The 18,817-nt window shown below is 39.6% G+C and overlaps 1 protein-coding gene across 2 annotated transcripts in view; it reads left to right on the forward strand.

The window, feature by feature from the left end:
* The first annotated feature begins 3,031 nt into the window (after positions 1-3,031).
* DSC3 (desmocollin 3) overlaps positions 3,032-18,817 on the forward strand; it is a 47,856-nt gene continuing 32,070 nt past the window's right edge. For both annotated transcript variants that reach the window (XM_040632618.1, XM_040632619.1), the window contains exons 1-4: positions 3,032-3,377; positions 13,236-13,320; positions 15,169-15,368; positions 17,183-17,302. In XM_040632618.1, coding sequence (XP_040488552.1) covers positions 3,312-3,377; positions 13,236-13,320; positions 15,169-15,368; positions 17,183-17,302 — 471 coding nt within the window. In that variant the 5' untranslated portion in view covers positions 3,032-3,311. The remainder of the gene's footprint in view (positions 3,378-13,235; positions 13,321-15,168; positions 15,369-17,182; positions 17,303-18,817) is intronic.

An 18,817-nucleotide genomic window follows, 5' to 3' on the forward strand; every position in this document is an offset into this window, starting at 1 on the left:
GATGATTTAAAGTGAACCGTATAGAAGGATTCAGTTCTCGGTCTACTCAAACTGAGGCTCCTATTTTAAATAGATTTTCAACAAACTCATTTTATATTATAATTAAATAGGAAAAATAAAAGCAATTTTTATTTATTCTCAAGTCACATTTATATTATAACTGCCTATGATGATTCTTCTAAACTATAAAAATGCATTTTTCATTAGAACCGAATCTAGTCTCCTCATGATGGACAAGCGCATGCTATGGCAAACAGGGCATGCCGACTCAGAAACTAAAACTACACCCAGTTATTCAGTATTGGTCTTGCACCAAAATTTGCAATATAGATGGAAAATATCCCCAATATGCTTTCTTACAGGATTTCTGGAGTAGACTCCTATCACGTTTATTTTGTAGAAGCTAAACATGGAAGCTCAGAGTAACTGTTCCATAGTCAGTAAGCTTAGGAATCTCCTCAATCACACAGTACAGCTGAAAAACCAGATAATAGCTCTCTTAGAGTTTTCGTCATAGGGATGACAGTAATAAACAGGTCAGACTCAGTCTAGTAGATAGAATTGAAATCATTGCAAAGTAGGGCTACTTAGAACAAAGAAAAACATTCCGAAGACTTTTATTCCCTAAGTATTAACAGAAAGCTGTGTGAAGACATAAACAGGTTATGAATGAAGTTAATGAGTTCATTAACTCACCAAAAGTGATGATTGTGTAACTGTAGTTAGTAACCATTTTTACAGATTAAGTAGAAAGTTCTTCATCTTTTCCAGGATGAAATTCAACTCCTCAGCCTCGTTTGTTATAAGCCTGTCTTTCTAACCTAATTCCCAGTCATAGAACTTCTGAACACTAGGGTTTCTGAAGAAACTCCCTGTTTCCCTGACGGAAGAAGCTGTTACAAGGCTCTCTCGTGCGTCAGTGGTGCTGCTGCCTTGGTCTGGAACACGCTCCTGCCCTCTCCTTTTCTCTGTTGGTTCTTATCTCAAGCATTAGTTCTCAGTTCTGGAGGCTAAGGGTCCAAAATTAAGGTGTTGGTCTATTTGATTTCTGATGAGAATTCTTTCTGGTTTGCAAACAGCTACCTTCTCACTGTGTCCACGCATAGGGCAGAGAGAGACAAAGACAGAGCAAGAGGAGGGGAGCTCTTCTCATAAGGACCCTAATTCCAACAGATCAGGGCCCTACCGTCATAACCCTGCTCATGTTCATTACCTCCGTAGCGGCCCTACCTCCAAATGCAGTTGTAGGGAGGTTAGGTCTTCAACATAAGAATTTTGAAAGGACACAGTTCAATCCATGGCATCATCTATGTTACAGGAAAGCCATGATTCATTTGTGTTTCTTTTTTTTTTTTTTAAAGATTTTATTCATTTATTTGAGGGAGACAGCCAGCGAGAGAGGGAACACAAGCAGGGGAAGTGGGAGAGGAAGAAGCAGGCTCCCAGCAGAGGAGCCTGATGTGGGGCTCGATTCCAGAACACCGGGATCATACCCTGAGCCAAAGGCAGACGCTAAACAACTGCGCCACCCAGGCGCCCCTCATTTGTGTTTCTAAAGGCTGGCTGGGGCCAGAGGTATCTTTGAGAGACTTTCCCTTCTTGGGTGGGGTGAAAATAATTGGAATGGAGAGACTGGGAAAGCTCTTTCATGCAGAGGCCTCCAGAGGTGAGACACGATTTTTGATGGGTACCTTGAATGCCTCAGAGATGGGACTGGATGCCGAACTTACTGTCCAAATCTTAAGACGCTGTGAGTTTCAGGGAAGCCTCAGACGTCAGTCAACCAGCCTACTGGGATGACCAGGGCAGGATGAATGAAGGCCATGGCACCTTCCCTGATTAATCTGGACTATTTGAGGATTCTGAGGTTGGAATTTACACATGGACTTCGAGGAGCAGCAACACATCTAAGAAGGAGTTCCTTCTGAATCTGCCAAGTCGGGGCTTGGAGGACACAAAATTTCATCTAGAGAGAAATAAAGGAAAGTGCCTAGGTGTTGTTGTAAGTGACTTCTCTATCAAAACATTCACCATGTTGGGCTATAATGGCTGCCTTTATTCCCTCCTCGACTTTGGGTAACTTGGGGCAGGAACTGGGTTTTGTACATACTCTTTCCTCTAGCCCTTCACTCAATGCCTGGACAACTGAGCCTTGATAGGTGTTTGTTGAGTGATATTGAATTGCAAGCCTCATTTTATTTTTTTTAAAAGATTTTATTCATTTATTTGGCAGAGAGACAGCCAGCGAGAGAGGGAACACGGGGGTGGGGGGAGGGAGGAAGAAGCAGGCTCCCAGTGGAGGAGCCCGATGTGGGGCTCGATCCGAGGACCCCAGGATCACTCCCTGAGCTGAAGGCAGACGCCTAACGACTGAGCCACCCAGGCGCCCCTGCAAGCCTCATTTTAGAGTAGAGGGTTTTGTGTGATAGATTTTCCTTGGAGCAAACTGAAAAATGGCACCTTAGTACAATTACTATGTAATTACTAAATCAACAATTTACATACGAGAACAAATTCTTTCTAAGAAGCTTCATATAAGGTCACAAAATTGGCAGTAAAGAAAGCTCTGAATGTAATCACTCATATTTGAGGTACTTAAATTGGCCAGATATCAGCATTTCTTCTACTTGGTTTTAACTTCTGGTTATTTATGGCACTTGGGATAATTCTCCCTCCGTCCTTTATCTTACCAGATTAGTCAGATTTGGAAAGAATATATAAATGTATTAACCAAGAGACACCGCCCAGCATTCGATCAGGAGCTGAAGGGAGGCTCCGCTGATCCACTCACAAAGGTGTTCCTGGCACCCCGGAGCGCCCGTGTTGAGACAGGGTTCCCTGCAGGCGGACTTGGGTCCTGCAGCGGGAATGCGCACGCAGCGCGGGTAAGGGGTACGCCCCGGGACAATCTGGGAGGCCCGGGCCGGCGGACCGAGGGCGGGGCGGGAGCGCCGCGGGGCAGACGAGGGGCGTGGGAAAGCCGGCAGAGGGTGGGGCTGGGACCGCTTTCGCGAGAGCCAGCGCTCGGCGCGGCCCCGGGGGAGCGGAGAGGCAGGCTAGGGCAGCTCCTCGGCTCCCCGCGTGATAAAACTTGAGAAATAACCAGGAGGGGCGGCTCGGCGTCTCCTGGGTCCAATCCCGTCTCAGGAGCGAACGCGCTCCCGGGCAGGCGAGCCCGACCGAGGCCAAGGAGACTTAAAGAGGAGTGGCAGCGAGGCACGCCCGCACCGCGCGCTCCGCTGCACCTCCGTGGGCTCTCGCCTCCGGCCTCCCGCCCGGCGCGCGCGTCCCCCCGCCCGCCCTGCGCCCCGATGGCCACCGCCGAGCTTCGGGTGCCCCTGCGCGGAGCCCTCTGCAGGCTGCTGCTGACCGTCGCGGTGAGTGGAAGCCCGGGCGGGAGCCGGGATGGGGAAGAGCTGGACCCGCCCTGGTCCCGCGGGGAAATCGGGGCGAAGCGGACAGAGAGCTGACGGCCCCGCTCAGTCCTCCCGGGCAGGACAAGTCAAATTTGGGCCCGGACGGGTGAGAGCAGAAAGCACACCTTGGAGGGACGACTCGGGACTGACTTTTGTTTGGGACATCGCGTCCGACTGTTTGAATTACGAGTGGCGCGCGTGGCTGCGCGGTCCCGGGCCTTCGCGGGCGCCTGGGGCTGGCCGTCTTCCCCTGGCTCCCGGGGCTAGCGGTGATGATTGGGGCACGTCTGGGTGGAAAGGGACGAACCGTACTTGGTCAGGTATTTCAGGATCCCTGAGTGAGTAAAGCAGACGTGAGAGGAGGTTCGAGAGGCTGCCCCACCCCACGGTCGCCTGTAATGGGGACGTTAATGAGTGGAGGGGCTTGGAGTGGTACCCCAGGGTCTCCGCGTGGAATTAACTCTGAACACCGGCTTCCCGAGTTTGCTTCTGTTAAAGGTCATTCGGAGCTCACCCAGGAGTCCCCTGGCCCGGGGCGAAGTGTGCCTGAGGCGCAAGCGCATGGGAAGGCTGGATCCCGACTGGAGTTGGGGTCGGTGGTGTGAAGCGGGAGAGGGGGGCTGTTGGGGTGGAGCAGAGAGGATAGAGTCCGGGTGGGTGGAGGGGTGGGATAGGCGTGGATTTGGGTGGTACTTTGTCCCGCTCCGGGAAGGACGGCGCAAGCCCGGAGCCCAGCTTCGGGTCTTCTGTGCCCTGGAAGCCCGCCACTCAGGATGAGATTCTCCTGGAGAGGAAATTAGGGACAATTCTCCGAGAATTTGGGAGACACACAAAGAAAAATCTGGAACTCTGACGGCGCGATTACGCTTGGAGCTTCAGTCTAGACCCGGGCTGCGCTCGGGAAGTGCTGTGGAGAGGAGCCGCAGATCCGCATCCCGGCATCAAAGGATGGGCTTGGGGGTCCGGTGCGGGAAGGACCTGCCTAACTCGGCATAGGTCGGCTCTGGCTACACGTATTTCTCTGCCTCCAAGCAGGGCTAGTGGATGGATCAAAGCTTTGTCTTCTCTTTGAATCAGCGAGTTATAAATATTGGGTTGGTATGTATGATCTAAGATATGTTTATGGACAATGAATTGTACAAATGAGGGCGTTGATCTGTTAGGCAGCTGTTCCAACAAAATGAGCTGATGAAGTGACTCTTTACAAATGGGAACTGGCCTCCCAAGTGTGCTCTTTTGTGATAAATTTGGAAGAGTTTCCAGTTTTTATGTTTAAAAGCATGGATTTAAGTGTTCTGAGTTTTCTCTGCGAAAGGGATTGGAGAATGGGGAGAAGAAACTGCCGAGGTGCCTTGCTCCCAAGATCTCCCGTGTATTCGCTGGAGGGAAGGGTGTGGAATTCAAGCAATTGTCACGGTGACAGGAATGGTGCTGCAGGTTGTTGGGGTGTGGCAACGCAAGAAAGTGCGTGTTAGTCCAAATGGAGATCGTGTCAGCTCTAGTATTTGACGTACTTGTTTAGGATTATTTCAAAAAAGAATTTTCTAAAGTTTAGACTAAATGGGTTATCTGGAGACTTGAGTACTGGAGAGTGTACATAGAATAATTTCTTTCATCCAGAATCCCCAGTGCACACATCCCTTCAGTTTCTGCCCTGATGGGTAAATGAAGATCTCTATTGACCATCTACTGTTTGTATTTCCCTTTGACTCATAGGACTCTCAGCTTTCTCAGTATAGTATTAATGGCATAACACTTTAGAGACACAGTTTTCATTTTATAGATACTTTAATGGATCTCTCAAGAACAATTCCTTGTTTGAAGTGAGAGCTCTTCAAAGCCAGTCTTTAACACAAAACTGAGACTTTTAACAGGTTAGCCTTCCCACTCAGCTGTCCCATAAGCTGAGGCACTTCCCATTTGCACCCTTCTCCTGCATCTGCATCCCATTCAGAGCTCTCTGTCCTCTGTACACTCTAAACTACTGCCACAAAATAAATTCCTAATGATCCCCCCAACACACAAAGAAAAGAGAAGAAAAAGAAAAAAAGAAAAGAGCAGAGGGGTGGGGTGGGGACTAGAAAGTAAACATATCAGACCATCCCCTGCTGTTGAAAGTGCTGAATGTCTCTTAAAATGTTTTTTCTCTCAATGTAACAAAAATTGAAAACAAATTTGCATTAGCTCAGTTGCTCAGCTGTCCTGCCACATTACAAATAACAGCGCCTTTCCACTATGTGTTTACTATTGTTCACCATAGCAAAACCACTTTGGGAGTTGTTATCTATTATATATTTTAAATAGTATGTTCTTGGGCACAGTGAATCTTTCATTTTGCTAAAAGAACTCTAAAGAAGGAATTACAATACTGTTTTCCTTTCTAGCATAACATACTGCTTGCCCTTGGAGGATGTGAATCCTGCCTGCCCCCATGCTGACAAATGGACATTCTATCTTTTTAGATTTTATAGCATTAATTAACAAGAATAATGTGATTCCTTTAGCAGACTTTTTGTTGTTGTTACCTTTGACATATTCGTCTTTTCAAAATAAGAGTACAATAATTTCTATTAATTTTTGCATTAGTGACAAAAAGGCTAAGGCAAACAAATGAGAACTGGTTCATTTTATAACCAGGATCCTAAGAAAGTCAGAGTTTTGGTGTACATTTGATGGGTGCATTATCAGCTAGCCTTTTAAAAGGAGATTGCTGATGTTTGTATTGAGGTTCAGCCAGATCCTGAAACACCTTCTGAAGCACTAAATATATGTAAACCTATGCACATTTTTTGGTCCTGCTGTAATCCCCTTAGCAGTTAGCATTCCATATATGGAATCCGTGGCCTTCTGCGGTTAATCATGCTTTCCATTTAACTAGGATTCCTGTCTTACAAAGAGTTTGGCTAGAAAGAAACTAATTAGCACGATTTAAGTACTGAGAGTACAGAGAGGTACGTCTTTTTATTTACCTTTGAGCTGGTAAGAGTTTGAAAGGTAATATTTCCATTTTGCAGAAGGCAAGTGTCTGTAGGAGAAATGTCAGATTTAAAATTTCATAACTATTGTGCTCAGGTAAGAAGAACCTATTTATTTTTCAAACTTTCCATAAATTTCCATTGTTTAGCTTTTTTCCCCTCTGTTGAAAAAGGATGTCATTTTAGAAAGCCTATGTGTGTATTCACAGTAAAACTGTACACAAGAGAAAAGTAAAACAATTTCAGATAACCCCTCTCATTTTCACTCTCCTTTAGGCATTAGATTTTCTTATCAGAATTTAATTATTTGTAATGATAAGCTTTCTATCACACAATTAATAAAATTTGAATAATACTGTAAAATGAAATAAAGTAATTAGTTTTTCCCAGACCACATGGACAGTACTTTATGTTATTTTCTAAAACTCAATTTGCTACATTTTAATTTAAAGTTCTACAGGTCTAGGCTTTATAAATCAGATATTTAAAGTTGACCTGGAGGATTTTCCATTCAAAGAGAGTCTTTTATAACTAAAATAGTCAATCCATAATTCATTGACCTTAATATTATTTTTGGATTTTTTTTTATTGGGCATTCTTCTATACATAAATTATTTTTAAAATAACCTTTAAAGGTCATTAATTCACCATTGTTAATCTAATGGTGCCTTTACATTTTTATTTTATTTTCAATAATATAGCCAGTCTCTACGAATAGAATAATAAATTACAGTTTCAAGAAGCATGACATAACTGAAATCTATATATGAATATGTTCAAAAATTATATTAATGAATTAATTGTGCATTATTTCTAATGATGTACTATATAACAATGAAAATGAACTACTGCTGTATGCTCAGCATGGATAAATTTCACAAACATAATTTGAGCAAAGACTGCGTATATGTAAAAGCCAAAAATTGGCAAAATAAACCTGTATAAACTTTAAGGACACATATACATGAGGTAAAATTAAGCAGAGGCAGGGAAGTAAATGATTAGCACAAAAATTATCCATTAGTTTTAGGGGTTGTGGGAAGGAAGAAAATGCACCTGAGGAGAGGTATATAGAAACTTTGAAAATAGCAGTAATATTTTATTTCTTAACTTTGAAGGTGAGCACCCTAGTGTTCATTTTATTATTTTTTAAAATACACGTATATATGCTATATGTATATATAGAGCCTTTTGTATTTATATCTTACAAAGGACATTAAAAGAAACGAGCAATGCAGAGGATCAACAAAACTAAAAGCAATTCTTTGAAAGTGTACATAAACCCTGCTATGGTTGAGCAAGTAAGAAATAAAGAAGGCACAGATAAAGCAATATTAGAAATAAAAAGAGGCATATTCATAGAGAGAACAGATGTTTTAGATAAACAGATAATAATATTAATGTATTACTTCAGTTAATTTGAAAACAGACAGAATGAGCAGTTCCCTACAAAATACAAATTATCAACTGGCTCAAGGAGGTATACAAAACCTAAATAGACTTAAAACCATTAAAGATACTGAATTAAAAGTCAAAATGTCTTGACACAAAGACACCTTCATATCCATCAAGCCCAGGACTGTGGTAGGTAAATTCTTGCATAGTTATATGGAATAGATAATTTCTCTCCTATATAAATTGTCTCAAAGAACAGAAAAAAGTGGAATTGTTTTTAACTCATTTTATAAGGATTGTATGATACTGAAGAGTAGTGGACAGATCTCACTTACAGGCATATATTTGAAACACTAAAATAAAGGGACAGAGAGAGAGGGACAGAGAATCTTAAGCAAGCTTCACGCCCAGCACGGAGCCCAATGCATAACATACTGAAGCATACCTAACAAAAATAAATGAATGAAAAAAGACAGAAAGAAAGAATGGAAAAGAGAAGAAAGGGAAGGAAGAGAAGGAAGGGAGGAAGGAAGGAAGGAAGGAAAGGAAGGAAGGAAGGAAGAAACTAACCCTTAATGAATGATGAAATGTAAAAGCATTATCTTTAAAGTTAGAAACAAATCCACAGTGGTCACTATAGCTGTTCCAATGCAGCATTCTACTGGACGTCTTAACAAGCACATGCCTCAGATAAAATATGTAATAGCAATAATGAAAGAGATTAAGGATTTAAAGAAAGAAATCTGATTGCCATTTGCCAGCTAGAGAATTAGCTACCAGGGAGATCCTACACTATCTTCACAAACTACTAGAACTATTAAAAGTAAGCAAGTTTCCTGGATAAAAAACATAGAAAGATTTTTCATGGAATTGGTCAGCTGACCATAAGAATTTTCTGAAAGAGTAGGAGACGAACAAAGCAAACACTATTTATTTATTTATTTATTTATTTATTTATTTATTTATAAAGATTTTATTTATTTATTTAACAGAGACAGCAAGAGAGGGAACCCAAGCAAGGGGACTGGGAGAGGGAGAAGCAGACATTCCACTGATCTGGGAGCCCAAGGGGGGCTTGATCCCAGGACGCTGGGATCATGACCTGAGCCGAAGGCACACACTTAACTGAGTGAACCACCCAGGCACCCAAGCAAACATAATTTAAAGGAAGATGATAGGGATTGGGGCCACCATAACAAGTACTACAATTTATAATAAAGCTATATTAATTAAAACTATATAGTGTTGGTGTAGAAATAAACACATATACTGATGAAATAATGCAGAGGGCTCAGAAATAGATTCTGTATTTGGGGTCCATGCATATGATGTATGCAGCATTATCACTGTGAGTTAAGAAGGGAAGAGTAGCTCAGTGATGGTTCTATATGGTTGTCTATCCATATGGCAAAGGATAAGATTAGATATCTACAGTGAATCACACACAAAATACATTCCATATGAGTAAAAGATTAAAACATTGGAAGTAACTTTGAAAGTTTTATAAGAAAATACCAGATAATATGTTTATGACAGGGTAGAGGGGGAGATATTAATACACGAAGTATAAGCTAGAAGAAATGTTTAATGAAATTGACTACTTAAAAAAATTAAAGGAGGGGCCCCTGGGTGGCTCAGTCGGTTGAACGTCCTATTCTCGGTTTCAGCTCAGATCGTGATCTCATCGATTGTGAGATCAAGCCCCCAGTTGGGCTCCACACTCAGTAGGGCGGGAGGGGGGTGTCCGTTTGAAGATTCTCTCCTTTTACCCCTCTCATGAGCTCCCTCTCAAATAAACAAAATCTTTTAAAAAGAAAACTAAAGGAAATGCTTAATAAATTTGACTACTTTAAAACTGAAGCACCGTTTATCAGAAAGATACCACTAAAAGAGTACAAAAGCAACCTACATAAGCCTACAAGTAAAATATAATTTAAAAAAGATAATACATGAAATGATTACATGAGAGGAATGGATACTTTACAGAAGGTAAATGGCAAATTAACACAAGAAACGATACTTAATCTCACTAGAAATTAAGGAAATGCACATTAAAGTGACAGTTATAGAATTGGCAAAAATTGGAAAAGCCAATTAATTGTAGTAGAGGATACGAGAAACAGAGGGATCTAATATTCTGGCAACATTAATATAAATTGATGTTAGTATTTTGGACAGCAACTTGGCAATAGTTAATCAAATTGGAGTAATGTATTTCTGTCCTAATATTCTGCACCTGCAAAGCTGTTTATTACAGTGTCATTTGTAATAGAGAAAATGGAAAACAAGAATACAGTCTAAATGACTATTATAGGGGAATGAGCAAAAATAAACTGGTGTAGTTATAGAAAAATCTTAAATATATTTTAAGTGAAAAGTGCAAGTTGCAAAAGGATGCATAAAGACACAATGTCCGTTTATATTTTATAGGCACATACATACATAATAAAAGTACAAAAACCTGCAGAGGAAGTTTAAATGCCAACTTAGAAAAAACCCTTCCTTGAAGAAGAGAAATGGAAATGGAGTAGAGCAAAGCCAATATGTGTAAATTTTAATTTAAAAAAATAAAGCAATGGGGAACCTGGCTGGCTCTGTTGGAAGAGCATGAAACTCTTGATCTCGGAGTCATGAGTTCAAGCCCCCTGTTGGATGTAGCGGTTACTAAAAAAAATAAACTTCAAAAAAAAAAAAGAAGCAAAAATTAAAAAATTAATTTAAAAATCTGGATAGGTACATACACATTTATTATAGTATGTTCTGTTTGATTTAAATACTTCATATTTAACTTCAAATATTTTTTAAAGAGTTGTGATTAAAATATATTGAACATGGCTTTCTTTTGATGGTCAGAAATACCAACTATAGAGTTCAAATATAGTTGGACCAATAGGTGCATTATTAAATAAAACCATTTTTCACCCATGGTGACAACTGTATTCTTAGGGACAATATTCACTTGAGCATACATAATATGGTTGAATTATTTTTAAGAGTAAACAACTTATTGCTTTATTGTCACAGCAATCTGATTATGACTGTGACAATGACTTTTTTTGCTTATTATATTTAAATTAAACAACACTATTAAATGTTGACCCTATTTTTGAGTTGTTTTACTGAACTAATTCAAGCAACGGTAAGATCTTACATTGCAGTTATACTGCAGTAACATATTGATGTAAATTGTGCATATTGTACGTGCATATGTATTTATAGTTTGAAAAGTTACCACCATGACTTAAAGTCTTTTAATTTTGTGAAGGAATTTGTTTTACATTTGATTATATCAGAACTGAAATGCTTCTTTGTTGTTATCCAATTTTGTCTTGCTGAAATTACTTATGTGAATTTGTAAATTGGGAAGAGCTTCTCACCGCCAATGTGTGGAGGTTGATGGCCAATTTCCACTCTTTCGTTATTGAAAGTAATGCTGCTGTGAATATTCATGTACAAATTTTTGTGTGGATGTAGATTTTCACTTCTTAGGGGTAGGAGTGAAATTGCTAGATTATATGTTAAGCATATGATTAACTTTTTAAGAAACTGCCAAACTATGTTCCAAATTTGCTGCGCCATTTTATGTTTCCACCAGCAATGCATGAGGGTTCCAGTTTTTCTACGTCTTTGGCAACTCTTGTTATTTTTCTTTCTTGTTTCTTTCAGCCATCCTAGTGGGTATCTGACTGTGGTTTAAGTTTGCATGACTGTAGTGCCCAGTGATGTTGGGCATCTTTTCATCCACTAATTGACTGCTTGTATATCTTCTCTGGATAACAGTTACTCAAATCCTTTGCCCATTTTTTTGTGGTGTTTGTCTTTTTATTGAGTTGTAAAAGTTTTTAATATTTTTTGATATGTCCTTCATTGCTATCTGATTAGAAAACATTTTCTCCCATTCTGTAGGTTGTAATTTCGCTTTCTGTGGCATCTTTTAAACAGCAAAAGTTTTAAATTTGATGAAGTCCTATTAATTTTTCTTTTATCATTTGTGCTTCTGGTGTTATAAGACATCATTGCCTAATCCAAGATCATAAAGATTTATTTTCGGTTTTCCTCTAAATGTAGTTCTTTAGGTCTGTGATCCACTTTGAGGTAATTTTATATATGGTATGAGGTAAGGGTACAAATTCATTTTTTAATGGGATATTTAATTGTCTCAGCACCCTTTGGTGAAAAGACTATTTCTTTCCCTTGAACTTTCTGAAACCTTTGCCCAAAATTGGCTAACCACAAATGTAAAGGCTAATTTATAGGATTTCAGTTCTATTCCATTTGTCTATATGTTTATCCTTATGCCAGCACCACTCTGTGGATTATTGTATCTCTGTAGTAAATTTTGAAATTGGGAAATGTAAGTCCTACAACTTTGGTGTTTTTCAAGTTTATTTGAGTCTTTGGGTCCCTTGCATTTCTACAAAGATTAATATTTAAGTTCTGAAAAAACTTTTTGGGATTTCAATAGAGATTGCATTGACTCTGGTGAACTTTGGAAATTGATCTTCTGATCCATGAAGATTGAACATCTATTGTGAATGGAAGTAGTTGCTTGCTTTTATTTTCAGATTCTTTATTGCTAGTAGATAGGAATACAGTCGGCTTTTGTATGTTGATCTTGTATCTTGCAAACCTTGCTGAACTCACTTATTATTTTTATTCCTTTGGATTTTCTATGTACAAGATCACATCATCTGCAAATAGAGACTTTTTACTCCTTCCTTTTCAATCTAGAGGCCTTTAATTTGTGTGTGTGTGTGTGTGTGTGTGTGTGTGTGTGTGTGTGCATGTGCAATTGCCCTGTCTGGAAGGTCCTGTATAACTGTTGAATAGAAGTGGAGAGAGAGGGCATCATTGTCTTGTTGCTGATGTCAAAGGAAAGCATTCAGTCTTTCTTCATTAAGTATGATGGGGGTTTTAAGTTTTCCAGAGACGTCCTTTATCATGTTGAGCAAGTTCCTTTCTATTCCTAGTTTGTTGACGGCTTTTAATTGTAAATAGAGGTTGGATTTTGTCAATTACTTGCACCTATTGAGATAATCATGTAGTTTTGTTTTTTATTCTTTTTTTTTAAACCACTTTATTTAAGTAAGATTGACATACAAGAAGCTGTACATATTTAACATATATGACTTGATGAGTTTGGAGATAAATATACATCTGTGAAATCACCACCACAATCTATGACATAAATATATCCATTATCTCTAAAAATTTCCTCTCACCCTCTTTATTTAATTTGTATTTTTTTCTTATGATAAGAGCACTGAACATAAGATCTATGTATGCTTTTAACAAAAAATTTAAGTATATAATATGGTATTGTTACCTATAGGCATTATGCTATACAGTAGATTAAAGGACTTATTTTTGTTGTTTATCTGAAACTCTGTTCTTTATTCTGTACTGTATTAATGTAACCCTTCTTTTTCTTTTTTTTTTTTAATTCTAGGTCTTCAGTTTTGCTTGTGAAGCTTGCGAAAAGGTGACATTTAATATACCTTCCAAACTAGAGGCAGACAAAATAGTTGGCAGAGGTGAGAAATTTCAAAACAAGTGTTTTTAAAACAGCAATTTAGTTTACTTATGCTGAAAAGAGCATATTATTCCATCTTTGCCTTTTGGAATTAGCCTTAATCTATTTATACTTAGATACAATTCAAGATAGTTTTAAATATAGATTGTTCTTTGTAACTCCGTTGAATTCTGTGGTTTATGTTTTAACAGTTTAAAGATTACATAAAGAATTATGTGTAGGGGGCACAGTTGGTTAAGAGTTATGTGTAGGGGCTCAGTTGGTTAAGCATCTAACTCTTGATTTCAGCTCAGGTCATAATCTCAGGGTCCTGAGATCCAGCCCCACATGGGTCTCTGCATTGGGAGTGGAGCCTGCTTGAGATTCCCTCTTTCCCTCTCTCTCTCTGTCCCTCCCTCCACTCACAGGTTCACGCTTTCTCTCTCTCTCTCTCTCTCTAAATAAATAAATAAATAAATACAATCTTAAAAAAAAATTTACATGTAGAATGTAACCCTTTTATTACCCTAGTATTCTAAGCATTAGAGAAGTATAGATAAGTGGCTGAGAAAATCAGAGCAGTTTTTTAAATCAGTGCTAGAGCTGCACTGAGGAACAGCACAAGATGAGCCATTCCATCCAAACTGGACTTAATCAGCCATTTTCACATGGAGAAATTGGGGAACTTTATAAACTTCCCTAGGAGCTGGGAAGCTCTGGCCAGATGGACTTTTCATGTGATCTAGGGAATATAAGACGAATGAATCATGTTTTGTTTTGTTTAAAGAGATATAGCTTGTCCCAGACATACCAAATTTACTTTTTCGGCAAAGTGTCCCATTTCTGGTTAAGCACCTCATTTAATTTTTATTAAACAAATGCCACTTTAATTCCGTCAGGAAGGAAGAAAAAAGAGGATGTAAAAGAGAGGGGTGTTCCTTTGGGGGATAGACGAGAAGTTATCATTATGCTAAAAATGTCAAGATGAGAGAAATATGTCCTCGTTCCTAAAGATGTTCACTTCTTTTTAATTCAGCGTTTCCATCTGTGACAGATTTGGATTAAAGTGACGAGATTTTACACGGGTAACAGTAATCCTCTGAGAGGATTACTTAAGTGTGCATTAATATATTGCTTAAGTGCACATTCCTATACCTGTTTGGTTGTTGTTAAAACAGATAGTTGAAGAATGAGATGAATTCGATACTTTCGATGTAAGTTTCAAACCACTTCTGTTGATATGTATAGTTCATTACTTTTTACTCCCAGGAGGAAAACTCCCAGGGAGAGAAGAGCCACATGCAGAGTTTCAGTGAGGAGCCTTGGAAAGCTGGGACTAGGAACACAGAACTGTGGGCATGAGGGGAGCTGGTGGGACGCGGGTAACAGGAGTGCCAGTGGGAAGATTTCAAAGATAGACTTTTCTTAGTTGACTATTTGCCAAATTCGTACCTTCTGTTGCTGTTTGGGCTCATGTGTATAACTTCTGGCTGAATCTTAAAAGACTCAGACCGAAGTGCTAAGGAAAACTTTTCTGTTTGTTTATTCAGCTGTGTGTGGGGGCGTGTAGCTCAGCTTCCTCATGATTGCAGCACACACTCCTCTTTGATAGGAAGATCATTTCCAGAAGCCTCTGGAAGCATATGAAAGTTTAAAAACACCTTACTTAACACATGTATACAATCAACAATTATTTTTTAACTGAAAAACAGTTATTTTTTTAGAAAGAAACTAAAGATATTTGGTACATGCAAAGTGATTGGTTTATTTCATTTCATGATTTTGAAGAAGATGTATACATTGTTTCAACATTTGTTTTTTTCTTTTTGCATGTGTTTCTACTTTGCAACTTGGAAACTTTTGCTTGTAGTTAATTTGAAAGACTGCCTCAGCTCTGCAGACCTCATCCAGTCCGGTGACCCTGATTTCAGAGTTCTAGATGACGGCTCAGTCTACACAGCCAGCACTGTGGTGTTGTCCGAGGAGAAAAGATCATTCACCATATGGCTTTCTGACACCAAGACACAGACACAGAAAGAGATTAAGGTGCTCCTGGAACATCAGAAGAAGGTATTCAAAATACATTGATACTGTCAGGCATGCTTTTCTTTTCATTTAAATACTTTCATTAAAAATTGCAAAGTGGGGGTGCCTGGGTGGCTCAGTCGGTTAAGCGTCTGCCTTTGGCTCAGGTCATGATTACAGGACCCTGGGATCAAGCCCCATGTATGGCTCTCTGCTCAGCGGGGAGCCTCTTCTCCCTCTTCCACTCCCCCTGCTTGTGTTCTCTATCAAATAAACAAATAAAATCTTTTAAAAACTTTTTAAAAATTTAAAAAATTGCAAAGAGGACAAAAGGATAAATCGGTTTTTGTGTTTTTTTTTTTTTTAAAGATTTTATTTATTTATTCGACAGAGATAGAGACAGCCAGCTAGAGAGGGAACATAAGCAGGGGGAGTGGGAGAGGAAGAAGCAGGCTCATAGTGGAAGAGCCTGATGTGGGGCTCGATCCCATAACGCCGGGATCACGCCCTGAGCCGAAGGCAGACGCTTAACTGCTGTGCCACCCAGGCGCCCCGATAAATCGGTTTTTATCCTCTTCTTTACTTCCTCCTTCAGTTTGCTTTCCCTCCCTTTCTCTCTTCCCCTTCTCCCCCACCGACACTGGCTAAACATTGGCTTTGGGTTTTTCTTTGTTAAATCTAAATGGCACCTCTTCTGGGAAGCCTTCCTCTACCTCTAAATTCCAACTAATTGCTTTTGTGTGTCCATGTGAGTTTGTTACCCCTCTTTTATGAGCATTTGGAATTTTTTTTTTATTTGTGCAAACAATTTATCTGTAATTGCTTGAGGGTGCAAATTGATTCCTTTTGTGCTTATAACCTCAGTAATCCCTATCTTGTAGTCAGTAGGTGTATGTTAAATTAATGTTAAGAACAGTGGTTTCCAGTGAATAAGAGGTTGATTTCAAGTGTCACAGTGACTCTGATGTTAAAATAGGATGGGACCCTGAATTGTGTGCAAGAATGGATAAAAGGATACATACATGGTATTGGCTGTCATTCGCTGCACTTCTGGTTCCACATCATGAGGAATGCCAGTTGTGAAGGTCGTCACAAAAATGATCAAAGGTTTAGACTGGGTTACAATGAATTAATGTTAAGTGAATTAATGATAAAATTAATTTAAAAAACTATTTTTCACGTTAATACATGTTCAATAAAATTATTAATTAATTGTCCGGAAATAAAATAGCTTCCCTGCAACACCATGAAATGGGATGGAAACCACTCAAAAGCCCAGTGGAACTTTTTGTGATGATGGAAATGTTCTGTCATCCGCACTGCCTCATATGGTAGCCGAATATTAATGGTTAATGAGCACTTGGCTCATGGCTAGTGCAACCAAAGGATGGCACTTTATATTTTATTTAATTACAATCAATTTAAATTTAAATAGTCACATATAGTTGGAGCTGCCATATTGGAGAAGGCAGGTGAGAGTGTTAAGGCAATGAAGAAAGAGCCTTTTCTTGCTCCGGTTCTCCTGAGAGTGTGAGGTTTAAGCAGAAAGAACAGGGTGTCTTTAGAGTTGTTATAAAGAGGACATGTTGGCTATCTCTATGTGGGAGAGAAGAAGAAGAACTAAGAGTGCACTGATGATTTTCCTAACTGAAAGTATGGTCAGCGATAGAAAGGTATACAAAATGAAATTTTTCCATTTATGAAACCTTAAACTCTGGATGCATTCTTTCTTCCCCATCTAACGCAAAAAGATCTTGTCATCTGGCCTTTTGCTCATGAGGTTGATGGACTGTCCACTCCTTTGCAACAAAGTTGGCTGCGATACTTTTATTTATTTAATTTTCTTTCTGTAAATTCAGGTACTGAGGAAAAGAGGTACTAAAGAACCCGTCCTCAGGCGTTCCAAGAGGAGATGGGCCCCTATTCCCTGCTCAATGCAAGAGAATTCACTGGGCCCGTTCCCTTTGTTTCTTCAACAGGTAAGTTTTACATTCTTTCCGATTGGGAGTGTTTTAATTCTCAGTCTCTGTTTCGTTCAGGTTTCATAACTCTTTAGACATTTAAAAAGAAACGGAGTTGATTGAAGATAGTCATGAAGTATAAGCAAAATGAGTAAAATGAGAAAATCACTAACAAACTAATAATACGGGGCGCCTGGGTGGCACAGCGGTTAAGCGTCTGCCTTCAGCTCAGGTCGTGATTCCGGCGTTATGGGATCGAGCCCCACATCAGGCTCCTCCACTATGAGCCTGCTTCTTCCTCTCCCACTCCCCCTGCTTGTGTTCCCTCTCTCGCTGGCTGTCTCTATCTCTGTCGAATAAATAAATAAAATCTTAAAAAAAAAAAACTAATAATAATATGAAAAAGACTACAGCCATTAAATGATCTTTATGAGCTTACTCGTTCATTTAGCAGCTGGCTATTGAGCACCTACTATGTCCCACGGAAGGTGCTGCTCTAAGTACGACCCTAGAAATAAATTTAGCCAAACCTTGGCTCTCATGTAGATTTTGAGCCTAGGAACGAAGACGGAGGTAGACACAGTCTAGGGCTCATGTTACTTTTGCTCATCTCCCATTGTCCCGATCTTTTCATGTGGCCATACCTAATTGTAAGGGAGCCTGAGAAATGTGTTTCTCTTGGGCAATCTTGCACTCAGCTGTAAATTCCAACACAAAGGAACATGGGCAGAATAGATAGTAGGGATATTAGCACCCTCTGACAATAGTGTCCTCTTCACACCACACATCCAGCCGATCAGCAAATCCCGTTGGCCATACCTGCAAATTATATCCAGAATGTAAGCATTTCTCACTACCCGTACTGCCATCATGAGTTCTTGCAGTAACTAAATGGTCTCCCTGCTTCTTTGCTTACCTACCCACCCATGTTTAGTCTTCACAAAACACCAAGTATTATCTTTTTAAAATATAAATTATATATATTACTCTTGTCTAAATTTTCTAATAGGTTCCCACCTGACTACAAGGAAAAGTCAACAACCTTGGAATCACTTACGTGATGTGGCCTCATCTCCTACTTCTTACCTGCTAGCTTTCTCTGTTCCAACCACAGTGGCCTCTTTACTGCTCCTTGAACGCTCCGGGCACAACCCTAACCCCGGTCCCTTTGTACTTTGTGTTTCTTCTGCCAGGAAAAGTCTTCCCTGTTTATTCTCATATGTTACTCCTCTAATTTTTGCTGGTTCCCCTCCCTGAGAAATACTCACATTAGCGTTCCCTTCACCAGTGTGTGAGAGTCCCTGATGGCCTGGCTTCTGCTAACAGTGGGTACTGTTGTTCTTTTCTATCCTTGCCAAATCTCTAGATGGAAAATTATGGTTTATTGTTTTTACATTTTTTTTGTTACTCTTTATGTTGAACATTATTTTCATTAAATCTGAGAAGTTTGAAAAAATCTTTTGCCAGATGCTCCTTATTGTTTTGTGTGCCAATGAAGTGATAAATGTGATTATTATTTTATTAAAGTCTCTT

The sequence above is a fragment of the Ursus maritimus genome, unplaced genomic scaffold (assembly GCF_017311325.1).
Source record: "Ursus maritimus isolate PB19 unplaced genomic scaffold, ASM1731132v1 scaffold_18, whole genome shotgun sequence".
Classification (NCBI taxonomy): Eukaryota; Metazoa; Chordata; class Mammalia; order Carnivora; family Ursidae; genus Ursus; species Ursus maritimus.